Source organism: Citrus clementina, unplaced genomic scaffold, assembly GCF_000493195.1.
Source record: "Citrus clementina cultivar Clemenules unplaced genomic scaffold, Citrus_clementina_v1.0 scaffold_5, whole genome shotgun sequence".
NCBI classification, from domain to species: domain Eukaryota; kingdom Viridiplantae; phylum Streptophyta; class Magnoliopsida; order Sapindales; family Rutaceae; genus Citrus; species Citrus x clementina.
The window spans coordinates 11175577-11192575 of NW_006262201.1; the positions used below are offsets into that span (position 1 = coordinate 11175577).

Consider the following 16999-nt stretch of genomic DNA (forward strand, 5'->3'; position numbering starts at 1 on the left):
TTGATCCACACCATAATTGGAAAAACGCGTTTTGGGGCATATAAGCGCACCAAAAACAAAACCACACGAGCCTTAAAGCGGACAATATCTTGTCAGGTCTGGGTTGGGTCATGACAGATGGTATCAGAGCGGCTTTGCGTGTCCTCTTGAGCGATGGTGGGATGAACCTCAGCGAGGACGTTAAGTCTCTAACGGGGGGTTGTATGTAACACCCTAGGCAAATCCTACATCGGCAAAGCACGAGAGAGATGCTGAGTTTATAAAGGGTGATCGACACATTAATTGGCGAGACGCGTTTTGGTGTGTATGGGTGCCTCAAGAACAAATGGTGCAGGCCTTTGTTGGTAGTTTTTGTAATCAAATGCTATTGGTGTCAATGTGCAAGTGTACACAACAAGTAATAAAGTGATGAATATTCAAGATTGTCTCACAGGGATTGATGATACTTGAAATATTGTAGCAATCACAATAGTGCAAACTAATTTAAATCCGAAGTTAACAAACGTAAAATGTGTTCTATCATAATTAATGATTGTGAGAGAATAAAGTAAGTAAAACAGTAATGAAATAAACTAAACTAAATGTGTCTAAGATTCAATTGAGACCATGGTAGTTGAATGATCAAACTCTCCTTATGGGCTGACTGTTTTTCATCAAGTTGACTCCAATTGTTACGCCAAGTGCTGCAGCACTGGGCAGAATTAATCTGCATCCTCAGCTGTCCACCCCACAAGGTGAGCACCTATGTCTAGTGTGTCACAAATCTTAATTTCAAGTATTGCCCTTATGGGATTCAAGATAACTTAATCCAAGAAACTTAACTTAAGATCAAGTAATACTCTAATAATATCTGCTAAGACATGCCCTTTTGCTGCTCTATCTTAACTGGAACTATTAAATGGGTGGTCAACCGAAATAATAGTTATATTAATAATAACTACTAGAGTATAATGCTACAGCAATGACATAACAACACATAAGAACAGTCTAGAACCCATTGGATTGTTTGTCACTCAACTATAAGAAAATGTAGTTCATATTCTGAATAAGAAAAACAAACATAAATATGTTGTTCACGGGATACATTAGAACAGTCAAAAGAAGAAGATAAATATAAGTTGAGCATAGTGAAAGACAAATTCGAATAATTTTGCAAGATTCCTCAAGATTGCCGAAACAATACTCTTCAATTCCGATCTTCTTCTCTTTTTATCTCTAATGATTTTAATGATACTTCCCTTGCCGCCCTTTCTATGTAGTGCACGCCTCTCTTTTATACTGTAAACTAGGGTAAAAATAAAAGTCCATAGGCATGCATGAGTTAAATTAGGAAATCTGCAAATCGCGATTCTACAGCTGACTCGCACCTAAATTTTCTCTCGCATTGCTCCCAGATTGCTATAGCACTGGTTGCTCTAACATCCACTACAATACTGCATTATTCCCGATTGTGCTTTACTTCTTTTGTGGCTATCTTATTTCCTCCTCTTGCTCATCCACTATCTCACTATCCCCTCATGAATTAAGACTTTCTGAAAACCTACAATTATGCACCTATTTTTAGCACCAATTACTTTGATTCAAACAAAACTTATTAAAACTCAACTAAAATGAATGTTTATGCAAAATACAACCAAAATGTAATAAAAACACCTTATTTGTTCTCTAAGTGATCTTAATTTAAGTCTAGAATTGATGTAGTAACTTTCATTACCTAGAGTTATCAGTCTTGTTAAGGCCCAAAGCAAACAATATCTTGCCAGTTCTGGGTTGGATCATGACAAATAGTATAATAGTGACTCTGCTTGTCCTCTTGAGCGATGGTGGGGCAAACCTCAGCGAGGACGTTGAGTTCCTAAGGGGGGTGTATGTAACACCCTAGGCGAATCCCACATCGGAAAAGTACGGGCGAGATGCTGGGTTTGTAAGGGGTGATCCACACCTTAATTGGCAAGATGTGTTTTGGGGTGTATGGGCACCCGGGAAACAAAACCGCACAGGCCTTGTTTATGCCCAAAGCAGACAATATCTTGCCAGATCTGGGTTGGGTCATGACAGATGGTATCATAGTGGCTCTGTGTGTCCTCTTGAGCGATGGTTGGGCAAACCTCAGCAAGGACACTAAGTCTCTAAGGGGGTGTATGTAACATGCTAAGCAAATCCCACATCAACAAAGTATGAGAGAGATGCTAGATTTATAAGGGGTGATCCACAACTTAATTGGCAAGACGCATTTTGGGGTGTATGGGCACCCTAGGAACAAAACCGTGTGGGTCATGTTAAGGCCCAAAGTGGACAATATCTTGAAAGGTCTTGGTTGAGTTATGACATTAAATAAATGATTTGAGATTTAAAAGAAATAAAATAATATAAAATACCCTTGAATATATTAACCCAAAATATTATATTCTATAAAAGAGATATATAATAATAATAGTATAACAAAAATAACAGGTGTTATACTTTCTCTCCCCCTAAAGAGAAATTTGGTCCTCGGAATTTAGAACGTCACTTTATTCTTCAAAAAATTGAGGGTACTTCTCCTTAATCTCTATTTCTCATTCCCAAATAGCTTCCTCTATAGAGTGATTTGCCCAATGAACTTTCACTAGTGGTATGACTTTTCTCCTTAAAACTTATTCTTTTCTATCCAGGATCTCTATTGGTTGCTCCTCGTACGACATATCATTAGAGATCTAGATGGGTCAGTAATCCAAGACATGAGAAGAATCGGCCACGTACTTCCTTAACACAGACACATGCAATACATTGTGAAGTCTTAAAAGGCTTGGTGGCAAGGCCACTCGATACGCCATTGTGTTAATTCTCTCTAAAATCTCAAAAGGCCCAATAAACCCAGGGTTAAACTTACCTCTCTTCCCAAAGTGGAAAACTCCTTTCCAAGGTGAGACTTTTAAGAAAACATAATCCCCAACTTGGAATTCTAGATCAAGTCTACATTGATCAACGTAACTCTTTTGCCTACTTTGAGCTGTACAGAGATGCTCTCGTATCAATTTGATTTTTGTCTGCAGTAATTTGAACTAATTATGGCCCCAATAGTTTCCTTTCACCAACTTCATCCCAACAAATAGGTGACCTACACTTCCGCCCATATAAAGCTTCAAAAGGCACTATACCTATGCTAGAGTAGAAGTTATTGTTATAGGCAAACTCGACTAATAAAAAATTATCTTCCCAATTACTTCATATCCAACACACAAGCTTGTAACATGTCCTTAGGAGTTTGGATAGTCCTTTCTGATTTTCCATCAGTCTAAGAATGAAAGGCAATATTGAACCTTGGTTTTGTCCCAAATTTCTTCTACAAACCACCCCAAAATATAGAGGTAAATCGTGGATCTCTATTCGAGACAATGGACACTAGCACTCTGTGTAATCTCACTATCTCATTTATAAAAAGTTGCCCTAGCTTCCATAACTTTTTTAGTACTCTTCATTGGCAATAAGTGCACTGACTTGGTTAATCGGCCTACAAGAACCCATATTGAGTCCCGACTTTTCCTTGAATGAGGCAATCCATTCAAAAAAATCCATGGTGATATGCTCCCACTTCCATTTTGGAATAGGGAGTGACTGAAGAGACCCAGTAGGTCTTTGATGCTCAATCTTCACTTGCTGACACACTAAGCATTTCGAAACACAATCAACAATATCACCTTTCATATTCCTCTACCAGAAATTTTGCTTCAAGTCATGATACATTTTAGTGCTCCTAGGATGAGCACTAAGACTTGAGTCATGGCCCTCTCGCATAATCTCCTTTTTTGATCGAGCAATTATAATCTTTCACCAACTCTAACCATCTCTTTTGCCTTAAGTTCAATTCTTTTTTAGTGAACATGTACTTCGAACTCTTGTGATTTGTATAGATTTCACAAGTTTCACCATAGAGATCATGTCTCCAGATCTTTAAAGCAAAGACCACAGCAGCTAATTCCAAGTCATGAGTGGGATATTTCTTCTCATAACTCTTTAACTATTGAGATGCATATGCAACTACATTACCATGTTGCATTAATACACATCCTAGTCCATTTCTAGAAGTATCACTATAAATGAATAGCCACCACCACTAGAAGGAATTGTTAAAATAGAAGTAGAAACCAATCTATTCTTTAATTCTTCGAAACTTTTCTCATATTCATCATTATATTCAAACTTGATGTTTTTCTTAGTCAATTTTGTTAATAGAGCAACAAGACTAGAAAATCCCTTTACGAATCGCCTATAATAGTAAGCCAAACCCAGAAAGCTTCTAATCTCAGTAACATTAGTTGGTTTTGACCAATTCACTATGGCCTCAACCTTGGCTGGATCAACAGAAATGCCCACCTTAGTAACCACATGCCCTAGAAAAACTACTCGGTCGAGCCAAAACTCACACTTTTTAAACTTTGCATAGAGCTTTCTTTCTCTAAGTGTTTGAAAAACCACTCTTAAATGTTCCTCATGTTCCTCTATAGTTTTAGAGTACACTAGAATGTCATCGATAAAAACAATGAAAAATCGATCAAGAAAAGGTTGAAAGACTCTATTTATCAAGTCCATGAAAAGCTACTAGAGCATTGGTTAGCTCAAAAGGCATCACAAAGAACTCATAATGCCCATACCGCGTTCGGAATGCTGTTTTAAGAACATCCTTGTTCTTCACTTTCAGCTGATGATATCTAGACCTTAGATCGATTTTGGAGAATACTGTTGCACCTTGCAATTGATAAAAAAGATCATCAATGCGAGGAAATGGGTATCTGTTCTTGATGGTAACTATATTTAGTTGTCGGTAATTCACTGAGAAAAAAATGTTTGAATTTAACGGATTCAGTGGCTTCCAAAATACTTTGGTAGTAAGGCTGGGGTTTTGTTAAATCCCATGGTTTAAAAAACCAGCCTTTAGGGAAAAACTTTGTAAGGGTTTGAAATGGATCAGAATGGTAAAACCCTTCTTCAATAGTTAAAATGTTTTGGGAATGAGTTTTATCAAACCAAACCGAAGTTTTTTGTGTTGGTTGTGAAAGAACGATCTGAGACGACGAACTTTCACCAGAAACAACAACATTTTGGGAAAAGGATTTTGAAATTTCTTTTGGGCTTTCTTTTTCAGAAATGTCCTTTGAGGACATTTGGCTTTGGGAGAAGCTGCTTTGTAGGGCGAGCATAAGCTCGGGTGATTTGGAAATGGATTTCATCCATTGATTTACTTGTTCTTGGTTAGAGAGGGCTTTAGATTTTGCTTCTTCATCTTCGATCATGTCAATCCAAGATTTGATTGGCATGGCAGATGATAGTAATTTGTCTTGAGGAGGAGAAGAGTGGGAATCTTTAGGAGTGGCTTTAGGTTCGGAATCTTTGGCAATGCCTTTTCCTTTGTCTCTTCTTTTTGGTGGCATTATCTGTTTTGAAGAAATTCCCGAGTTAGAAAATCAGGAATATAATTTGTATCTCCTTTAATATATTCAATATCAAAATAAAAAACACTTAATATAGCTTGCCAACGTGCAAAAATCTGTTTAGATGCAATGTTTTGAACATCTTTTTCTAAAACATGTTTTGCAGCTTTGCAATCTATCCTAAGTAGAAATTTTTGATTTAATAAGTCACTTTGAAATTTAGATATGCACAAAACAATGGAAAGAATTTCTTTTTTAATGGTTGAATAATTCTTTTGACATTCATTCCAATGTGCAGAAACATATTGAACTATTTGTTCTTTGTCATTTTCCTTTTGCTTTAGTATGCCTCCATAACCTAAATCTGATGCATCAGTTTTAACTATTTTAGGTAATGCAGGGTTTGCAAGAAATAAACATGGAATGTTTTTGACAGAATGCTTTATTAATCTAACAACTTTTGTATGTTCATCTGTCCAGGGAGAAGGATTCTTTTTTAACCTATTATGCAAAGGTTTAGACATCCTATTAATGTTAGGACAGAAATCAAGAACATAATTTAGACTTCCGAGAAATCTTTGTAATTGGGTTTTGTCAAGAATTTTATCGGGAAATTTATCTGCAAACAAAAGAGATCGCTCAATTGGAGTGATAGTTCCTTTAGAAATATGATGACCAAAGAATCTGACTTTTGTTTGAAATAAAGAAACTTTAGAACTAGAAATTGCCAATCCAGCCTTTCTGGTGACAAGGTAGAAAGTCTTTAAATGTTTGAAATGTTGATCAATTGAGTTCGAAAAAATCAACACGTCATCAATATAAACATGATAACTCTATGAAATGAGAGTTATCATGGCACTTTTAGACTTAAATTAAGATTACTTAGAGAGTAAATAAAGTATTTTTATTGCATTTTAATGATAGTTTGCATTAACATCTATTTTAGTTTAATTTTAGTAAATTTTGTTTGGTTTCGAATAATTATGTGCTTAAAACATATGGATAATCGTAGGTAATTGGAAGCTCAAATTTCAAGGAAAGGATGTTGTTGCAATGGGCTTGCAAAAAGAACAAAAGCACATGGCTGCAGAAGAATTGAAACAAGTCTGGAACAGTGCAGATGTTGTAGCAATTGCTGTAGCAACCATTACTGTAGCAAACTTGGAGCATTGACAAAGAAGATTTCGCGTGAGACACTTAACAGATTGCGATTTGGAGTTTTCAAATCTGGAAGATACGCGCCCTAGAATTGCAGTTGCCCTAATTTTAATCTATAAAATAAGTACACACGCAAAGGAAAAGGGAGAGCCGTCAACCAAGAATAAAAACCGAAAAGAAACAAGAGAGAAACATAATCCAAGAGCAAAATTAAGGGCTGCATTAGAGGAGAATTTGCAGAAATCAATCAGGAACCCAGTCCTTTTTAGGCTTCTCTTGTTTTCTTGTTTATTCTTTAATCACGAGGATGTGATGGCTAAAACACTATTATTTATGTTTCTTTTTATAGATTATGAACTAAATTTATTTGTAGTTGAGTGATAAACAACCTTGATGGTTTTTTAACTGAATATATGTGTTGCTGCCTATTTGCTATAGCATTTTATTTTGATAATATTTATTTTTATTCATTATTTTTAAGCTGACCACCCATTTAATGTTATAAGCTAAGAAAGAACCACAAAATGGCCTATTTTAGTGGAACATACAAGAGCAATAATCAGTTTTAAATTGAGTTTCCTAAGTTGAGTTTTACTTGATTCCAAAAGGGTCATTCCTTATTCAAGATTAGTGATGAACTAGAATACTAGAATACTTATCATTATATTACTTGTTGTGGACACTTGTACATTGACACCAACAATACAAGAAAAAGTTACAACTGTAATCAATGTATAACCATGTAGAACCGTCTTTCTTCTTCACAAACAATACCAGAGCTCCCTAAAGAGATACACTAGGGCGAATAAAACCTTTATCAAGAAGTTCTTGCAGTTGAACCTTTAATTCCTTCAACCCAAGAGGTGCCATACGGTAGGGTGTTTTAGAGATAGGTACAGTGCCAGGTAGCAACACAATAGAAATTTTCATTTCTCGATCAAGAGATTAATTTAGCAGAATACAGAGCATTATCAAAGGGATTTCCAATGTCTGGATTATCTTCGTAAAATATCTTTAATGATTACAATTATTTTATAAATATTCCTTCTATGCTAGCTATACATAAATTTCATGCATTAATGACTATAGTTTTGGCCATTAGTTAGGATAGCAGTCATGGGCGGTCCCAATTAAGGCCCAGGAGGGGCTTCAGCCCTTTCTGGACTAATAATTTTTTTTTTAAATGTATCGCAAGCCTCTTCTAAAAATTAAATCAAAAAGATTTGGACACATTTTTCATGTAACAAAAGACTTATGGTTCAATGGTAAGAGTGTTATTTTGATGGTTTTAAAGTCTTGGTTCAAATCTCAAAACAATAGCCAGCCATAAGAACAACTCATACATGATCAAAATGTATAACCATCAAATGTTGATCAAATATATGTAGCTGATTCGCAACAGCACTTTCATGTTCATGATCCTAATGGCTTGGGAGAAAACTTATTCATTGAATTAGTTATTCCTGACAACACTAACACTTTTGAAAATATTTCAGGCGCAAGAATGCTTCGAATATAAACCAAGTAGAAGCCTCAGTAAACACACATAACATGATTCCATGCTAGTGATAGGACGCTGATCACTCAACATGCTCTTTTATTGACAGAACCAAAAACTTACAAATCAATACTCAAAATTCCATGCTAGTTTAAAGCAATAGAGGAAGAAATTCATGCCTTGAACACAAACCAAACATGGTCCTTTATTCCTCGGCCAAAGGACGTGAATTTCATAGGATCAAAAAGGATCTTTAGAACAAAGTTCAAAGAAGACGGAATTGTGGACCGCTACAAGGCTCGCTTGGTAGCTCAAGGATTTTATCAAGTTGAAGGATTGGACTTTGAAGAAACTTTCAGTCCTGTGGTGAAGCCAACAACAATATGATTAATCTTTGGAATTGTCGTCACTACAAATTGGAAAATGAGACAACTAGACGTAAAGATTGCATTTCTACATGGTTTTCTCAAGGAAACAGTCTTCATGGAACAACCACCAGGATTTAAAAGTCTTGAGCAACCTGACCATGTTTGCAAATTACAACATTCTCTCTATGGTCTCAAACAAGCACTTAGGGCTTGGTTTGACCGTTTATCTCAATTTCTTCTCTATATTGGTTTCACTTGTAGCAAAGCTGATTCTTCCTTTTTTATTTATGAAACTAACACAATAATTGTTCTTATGTTTGTTTATGTAGATGATGTAGTAATAACAGGAAACAACAATGACTTCATCGAGAATCTCATTCATAAGCTTAGCACTGAATTTGCATTAAAAGATCTTAGGCAACTCCACTATTTCCTTGGCTTAGAAATAAAATATATCTCGGGTGGAATATTTAGTGCTCAATCACAATATATGAAGGACTTGTTTAATGTGTCAAAATACTTAACTGCTCTTACTTGAAAACTCTAATGGCCATAAAAGATCAACACAAACCTGGAAACAACAAGCACACCAATCCTACCGAGTATAGACAACTAGTTGGGGCACTTCAATATTTAACTTTTAGTAGAACAAATATTGTTTAAGCTATGAACAAAGTCTGTCAAAAATTTCAAAGCCCCACAATAGGCGATTTGAGTGCAGTAAAAAAGGATACTTAGATACCTCAAGGGAACAATACGAACTTTGCTTTATCTCTCAAAGCTCTCTAACTTTAAATGGTTTTTGTGATGCGGATTGGGGTGGCTATAAAGTAACTCGAAGAAGCACAACAGGATATTGTATATACTTGGGGATCTAATTCTATTTCTTGGTCCTCAAAAAGCAACCCACAGTTTCCAAGTCAAGCATTAAAGTAGAATATCGATCTCTTGCTTGAACTACTGCAGAAATAACATGACTTACTTTTTTGCAGCGTGACATTGGCATTCCCCTCTATCAATCACCACACTATTTTATGATAACCTTAGTGCACTACATATGACTATCAATCACCACACTATTTTATGATAACCTTAGTGCACTACATATGACTGTCAATCCAGTGTTTCATGCTCGGTCCAAACATATTGAAATCGATTACAATTTTTTCTAAGAAAAAGTCGCACTAGGAGCACTCATCACAAGGTTCTACCCTCTAGAAAACAAATTGCTGAAGTATTTACAAAACCACTACCAAAACAATCTTCTTTCAATTTTGATACAAGCTGGGAGTTCATTGTGCTCCACCCTCCAACTTGAGGATGATAAGGAAAGAACTCAATCATCGGAAAATCATGGAGATTAATTTAGCGGAATGCAGAGCACTATCAAAGGGATTTCTAATGTCTAGATTATCTCCATTAACTATCTTCTATGATTACAATTATTTTATAAATATTCCTTCTATGCTAGTTGTACATAAATGTCATGCATTAGTGGCTACTGTTTTGGCCATTAGTTAGGATAACAGTAGCTTAAGTTTAGACCACTTGCTCTTTCAATCTCACGATCTGTCTTGTATAAATTCATGGTTTTAGTTTCAATAAAGGTTAACCAATTCTCTCATGCTTCAATTTTCTTTACTGGTGATGCATGTTTTTTCCAACTTTTGTTTCATTTTGCACTTTTTGATTGGCACCGAAACGACCACTACAAATTAATTTGAGAATATTATATTTAAAAATTATGTACTACATCAAGTTAGTGGAGTCCAAATAGAGAAATTAAACATGCCACAGTGATAATATATACACTTATATATATATATAGTCTTTCTATAGTGTCAACGTCATTTTTTTTTCATGTGGGCACGTTGTCAAACTGTGTGTGGTTAAATGGATTTGGTTTTTAATGCTATTAAATCACATGGTTTTATATTGTACTGAGAATGAACTCTATTAAGTTGCAAGGCTTAACAGGCTGCACTAACAAAAATGAGGTGCCCACACCTGAGAATGATCATATATGTATATATAAGTTGTCAGTTGATATAGAAAAGACATGGATTCACCTGTCAAAAATTATAATAAAAAATTGTCTGGAGATGATTTTATATGAAAAGTGCTGATACTTACCCTGAGTCAAACTCCAAATGGGCTTCTTTGTTATATTTTCTAAACTTCTTATGGAATTGTAAAAATTATTCAAGGATTTACACTTAGCTAGCCTTGATTTTTTTATTAGCTAGATAATTTCTTCATCAATCTCTTCTACATCTTTTTTTTATAGAATTTTTATTATACTTTTATAAAGATCTAAGTGATTATCATATTTATAAAGATCTATAAATTCTGAACATAGCACATGCATTTATAATTCTTTGTCTTTATTGACACAAACCAAATTTTTTCTTCTAACATGTCTGTATATATTCCCAATCTATTTTCCCATCTAAGGTATATGCCAACAATGATTTCACATAAATTTAACAATCTCTATTTTATTAATAACTTAATACTCTTCACTAATTGCATCTAAAAATTTATTGACTGATGTTTCCACTTTTATGAAATGGAGTTACAATTACCGTCTCATTTAATATAAATTCTAGAAAACAATTAAGGCCCAACATGCTTTCTTTTGTGCCAAATTGAGTTACGATATGATAGCTAGCCAGCTCTTGACTGAAATTTATTTGCCGAAACATTTCTGAAAGAATAACAAATCTGATCAATTTAATTCATCTCCAGTGCGCTTTAGTAGGACGAACAAGTCAATCGGGTTCTGAAATTTCTCAAATCTAGAGGCATTCTCTTCAACCTTTACAGTGAAATGGTTGAAAAACGGCTCTACGAATTCACCCCCGAAATGCTCCATGACGACTCCCTCATATACAGCTCTTACTGCTGAAGTGCGACATTTAGCGAGGAATGTTGATTGCGACATACGATCAGCCAGTTGCTCCATTCTCTCAATTGTGAAATATTTATTTGTTTTGATTATTGACTCCAGCTCCTTAGGGGTTGGGCGGTGATTAGGGATGTTGAAGGAATTGATTTTTTCTTCGCTGGTTATTCCCTGCAATATAAAAAAAAAATTACTTTTAAAATTTAGAACAAGAATTTCCCCGTAATAATCTGAGTTTAGCCTGAGCGAAATTCACTTAAATGGTTGATGATTAATAAATAAAAAAATAAACATAGTTGATTTTCAGCCATACAATACTATTTTGCAATAAGCATAAAATTATTAAAATTTCATAAGAGTAACAGGAGAAAAGCCTATTTCTATAATTTAATACAATTATTATGGATTACGGTTTTTCATATTTTAAATTCTTACCATTTTAGCCATGTCCATGAGGCAAGATCCAAAAACATCATAAAATACACCAAGAGTAGTCTGAGACAATGGAATCCCATCGGGTACAGCAACTATAAGAATGAACATCAAGCCTCCAGCCACTAGTTCATGTGCTCTAGCGTTCAGAAATGACTCGATGTCATTCTTGAACTGAGCTGAATACGCTTCCGCTACTTCATTTACAAATCTTTTATTCCGAATACTTTCTCTATTCCAGGCCAGTGAATTTCCGCCCGCTATTTCTTTCGGAATCTTGGAGAGCCAATGCAGGGCATAGGATGAGTTTATAATATGTAAAGTTGACTTGGGAAACAAGCGATTCTGGAAAAAACCCGGCACACCGGCAGCAAAATATTTTGGTGAATGTGGAAGGGCTTTAAAGAGTGTGTTAAAGTCATTCTCGGGATGATCATTGAAGAACACTTGGAATTCTATAGTTGAAGGGTTTTGGTGATCAGCTTGTAAGAGTTTCAGCTCTATAGCTTCAATGATATTTTGCACAACAATGAAGGTGTTAGGTCCAGTTGAGCAGCCCAAGTCTGCTACTCGAAAAGTACTTGAAGTATCAATTTTCAGGAGCTTCAAGTCAAGCTTATCAGCTATGGCTTCATTGATCAGCTCCTTTGCACGTTCCATAACTCGCCCCTGTAGATATCGATTCAATCGAATCAATTCTGTTTGCAAAGGGGCTAAATGAAACTAAAATTCTACTTTATTTAAATTTGTGCTTGATTATTTTTCTTTAATATTTGTTTTTGCATAGAATTTTACCTGGCCGCTAGAATTTTTTGCATAGCTGTGAGCACCATCTCCACCAACCATGGGTTGTGCCATTTTCTCTTCTTTTTTAATTTCAGAGCGACGAAATAATAGTTGTGCGATTCAAAGATGCTTTTGATGTAGTTTCAAATTGCAATGGGACAACAACATTTTATAGATGTTCGTGCCAAAACATCGCTTGTGCCCATACACTTAAAATCTGCTGTATTGATAATAGGTAGTTGGATTGGAATCTTATTCACGTGAATGAGAAACAAAAATTTGTGGGGACAACAAGAATAAAGAAAATGTCTAATATTTTTTATATAAATTTTTTGAATACTTTAATTGCGTGGGTGGGAACGAGCAAACAATTATTAATAAATTTTTTACTCAAAATACCACTTTCATCGTGAGAGTCCACTATTAAATTGTACAAGATAAATAATTCAAAATTTGTATAGAAATTTTAATTAAAATATTTATGTTACAATATGCTTACTTTACATGTACGTAAACCCCCATACTTAGAATTATCTTTCTCTCTGTTTAACTACTTTTCTTATCTTTAAACATTTTTTCGCGCATGTGCATCCTAGCTCCGGGGTTGGCTCTTGAGAATTGGTGTCCCATAAATAAAATAGAGAATCACAAATGTACTAAACTTTTCCAAATGTGCACTCTAATGTTTGCTTCATGTACTTTCTGCTCATGATTCGTAGGAGTTAAATACTCTTTATTATTTTATATATTCATTCAATTAATCATGTAAAGTCACACTAATTTAAAAAAATAATTTATAATTTTAATATTACGTAAAATTTTAGACAAGGATCCTCTCTTTATCTTTTTTTTTTCTCTCTCTTCTTATCGCTTCTTATTTTATAAGTTGCAAAGATTAAGCTTTGTATTTGTATTTTTTACTTTATTTATAATAAGTCAATCTTCTTTTACTAGATTATGAAGATAAGGAGAGGAAAGGATAGCAAGAAATGGGGGGAGGATCCTAGTCCCAAAAGTTTTTAATTTTTTCTTTTTATTTTGGTGGATGCGAACAAAAATATCTGAAATGCTAGATCTTTTCAACAATATATATAACACAAAATTTGATTATTTTTTATTAGTACAGTTAATTCGAACAATTTATGTTAGTCTTGGACTTTGCTTTTCCCTTTGCCTAACTCTTCCAATTGTTCTCATTCCATTTCATTGTCAATTTTCAAGCATGATATTGTTCTAAACTCTCCTGTGTCATCGCTTGATAATCATCTTCTTCGCTAGAAATTTAAACTAAATGAAACGAAAGAAAAAGAAAATGTCATGTGGTGTCCATGTATTCTTATTTGATTATTCACTTTCTTTTCCTATACTTAATTAATCATTCACTTGACCAATGGATTTATGTTCTGTTATATTGATAACGTATTCATTGTAATTTGGACCAAAATAAAAGATGGAAAATGCTTGGTGAAAAGAAGCACGAGAGAAATAAAGAAAAAATGGTAGAGAAAGAGTGAGGACAAAATTCTCTCGTCTTTCTCTCATACTTCTCTACACCTAGCACTACTCATAAAAGATTGTATGGTCCATATTTCTTGAGAATAGAGGATAGAGGATGTGGATGACTTTCTCCAAAGCAGCCACTTGCATTTGTTTACTACTTTCTTTCTTTTTTCTTTTTTCTTTTTAAATTACTGGAGTATAATTCTTGAGGAAACAAAATCCTTTGAAGATTTAATGCAATTCAATTTTTTTGTTATATTTTTGACTTTGAGGGTTGTTAGCATGTTGTGGTGTTATTACTTTTAACATTGTGTGTTTACTTTTAACTTTGTATTTACCTACTGTGGAAATCATTGAGATTGCTGTGTTGAGGAGTTGTTGCTTTTACAGGCATTGCTGATCATTTTCCGTATTTCTGCGTTTGAATTTCTGGGTTTATTGACTTGCTGGACATAATTCCAGGTGGTATTGTCGATTGATTGGTAGGCTAGACTCTGATTCAAGGAACATGATTTACTGGACATGATTTGCTTTATTAATTTCTATTTGTTTTTTTTTTAGTTCTAGATTTTTCAGCTAAGAAGTTATTATTTTAGTATTACAATTGTTACGGAATTTCAGTTCTTTTCAGAGATTATATTATCTCATTATATATTTATCTATCAAAATAAATGTAATTATGCAAAATTAATAATTAATAATAATAATATTGGCGCCAAAAATAAATTTATTCCCGCAAAATTAAATTTAATAATCTTAATATGTAGGACAATACTAGTGTGCTTTAATTTCCACAACATAACAGATTTTTGTGGTCTGAAAAATTGACGATCGATGAGTCCGCTCACAAGCTTAAACGGATCAGTCTACAATACATTTACTTATATTTGACCCAATTTTTTAATATATTATATATCAACTCTTGGAAAAAAATTTTACAAAATGTATCCCATTAGAAGATTGTTATATTATATAATCATTTAACATACATAATTATGCTGCAATCGTTGGATGAAAATTCAACAGTTGTGAAAATAATGTAATTCTTTATGTTATATTTTCACAACTGTTAAATTTTTATTTAACGATTACTACATAGTCATATATGTTACATAATTATGTAACATAACAAAAACTATTAATTAATTATCTATCATTTATTTTCTTCCTAATACGAGGCAAGTGCATAGCATGATATTCATCTGAAGTAATTAAAATGATTATGGAACTGATTTAATTCCGTTTTCTCAAGCAATGTGTATCAGATCTCGGAGTTTGTACTTGACCTAATAAATTAAATTTATATATTTATTGACGATTGTGGACTAAAACGTATAGAAGCACTGCCTACTTTCAAATGAACCCATGAATTAATGAGGGTATGGCTTTGGCCTGCCAGATAATAAAAGTTGTCGGCAGATATAGAGGCATAGATCATCAACGTTAGGCTGTAATCATAAAATCGAAAATTATAATAAATAAAATAAATAAATTGTCAGGAGATGGTTTTTTTTCTGAAATTTCAGTTGCGTGGTCCTGACCACATTCAAATTTGCCCGAAAATTCATAATGGATAAATATAATTGAACGACATTAAATTATATAATTTCATTAATAGTATTATACAATTAAATATCTATTAATATTTATAATAAAAAATCTATTTACTAAGACAATTCTAAATAAAATTAATCTATTATATGTAACTTCAGAAGATTTATCGGTAAATTGCTCTAAGCTTTTTGTTGTAGTTTACAAATATTTTGTTATTTTGTAAGAAATTTTACAAGTGCTGATGCTGAGCAGTCTGCGTAATTTTTATGAATCAGAGAAACGGGGCAGATGCTATACAATTATTGGCGTGGTGGAGCAGAAAGCTAGTCCCTCTTTCAATTTCCAGCATAAAAGCTGTGGGGACTCTAGGGATGGTAATGGGCACCGCCCGCAGCAGGTTTGCCATTACTAAATCCAAATTCGCACAAAATTTAAATTACCAAACCCACCCGCAACCCGTAGCGGGTTTTGATTTTTTAAAAAAAACCCACCCGTAGCGGGTTTTAACAATTACCAAACCCGCAATGGTATCCGGTGGATTTTTTGCGGGTTTCCAGATTTAAAATCACAAATGTTTAATATATAAATTTATAATAATAACCTCAAATTCCATATAACATACTCAATTTTATATTTAAACAATGTAAATGAAAAATTAAAATTTCCACATCAATTCAGCACAAATGCTCAAATTTAAGTATAAATTACACAAATCTATTTAAAAAACACAAACTAGTATCTAAAAATAATAATTACATTTCATATTATCATTTAAACAAGCTCCAAGAGAAAATATACATTTCATTCACTACCATAAGCACCCATCCAACACAATGCCTATAATAATAATTAAGATTAATATTTTCAAATACTAATTTGAAGGGAAATGTCTTTAGTTTTCTTTAGGTTGTGACTTTAGAATAGGAGATGAGCCACATACACACATACACAACTTTGAGCCTTTGGCTATTTGGTAATTTGATTAATGACATTATTTTCTTTATACATTTTTAGATTAAAATTAAATTAAAAATATTCAAAAAAAATATTACGGGTTTGGTAGATATCCATGCGGGTATCCACAGGATATAAGGTTAATACCAAACCCACCCGCATCCATGTGCGGGTTTTAATTTATAATACTAAACCTGCCCGCAACGGGTAAAATTACCCACAACGGGCGGGTTTTGGCGGGTGGATATGGGCGGGTTTGCGGGTTTACGGGTACAATTGCCATCCCTAGGGGACTCCTTTAATTTCCAGCATAAAAGCATTCAAATTGACATTGATAAGGGTAAAAATATTAAATATTTCATGGGTCCGCCTGCCGTGCAACAGTTGCACGGTACACTCAATTTTGTTTTTTTTTTAAATTACACTATACAAC

General features: G+C 33.9%; 1 protein-coding gene across 1 annotated transcript; it reads right to left on the bottom strand.

Annotated features, from left to right (window-relative positions):
* Nucleotides 1-11062: 11062 nt before the first annotated feature.
* LOC112098347 (probable S-adenosylmethionine-dependent methyltransferase At5g38780) lies at nt 11063-12687 on the bottom strand. The gene is made up of 3 exons (XM_024184449.1): nt 12568-12687; nt 11776-12441; nt 11063-11511 (listed from the first exon to the last, which is right to left on the bottom strand). The coding sequence occupies exons 1-3, from the start codon at nt 12628-12630 to the stop codon at nt 11164-11166; spliced, it is 1077 nt and encodes a 358-aa protein (XP_024040217.1). The 5' UTR covers nt 12631-12687; the 3' UTR covers nt 11063-11163.
* Between the last annotated feature and the right edge of the window lie 4312 nt (nt 12688-16999).

Coding starts and splice junctions, on each gene's coding strand:
- LOC112098347 (XM_024184449.1), bottom strand. CDS start 12,630: ATGGCACAACCCATGGTTGGTGGAGATGGTGCTCACAGCTATGCAAAA. Junction 12,442..12,567: donor CAAAAAATTCTAGCGGCCAG/GTAAAATTCTAT, acceptor CGATATCTACAG/GGGCGAGTTATGGAACGTGC. Junction 11,512..11,775: donor TCATGGACATGGCTAAAATG/GTAAGAATTTAA, acceptor TTTATATTGCAG/GGAATAACCAGCGAAGAAAA.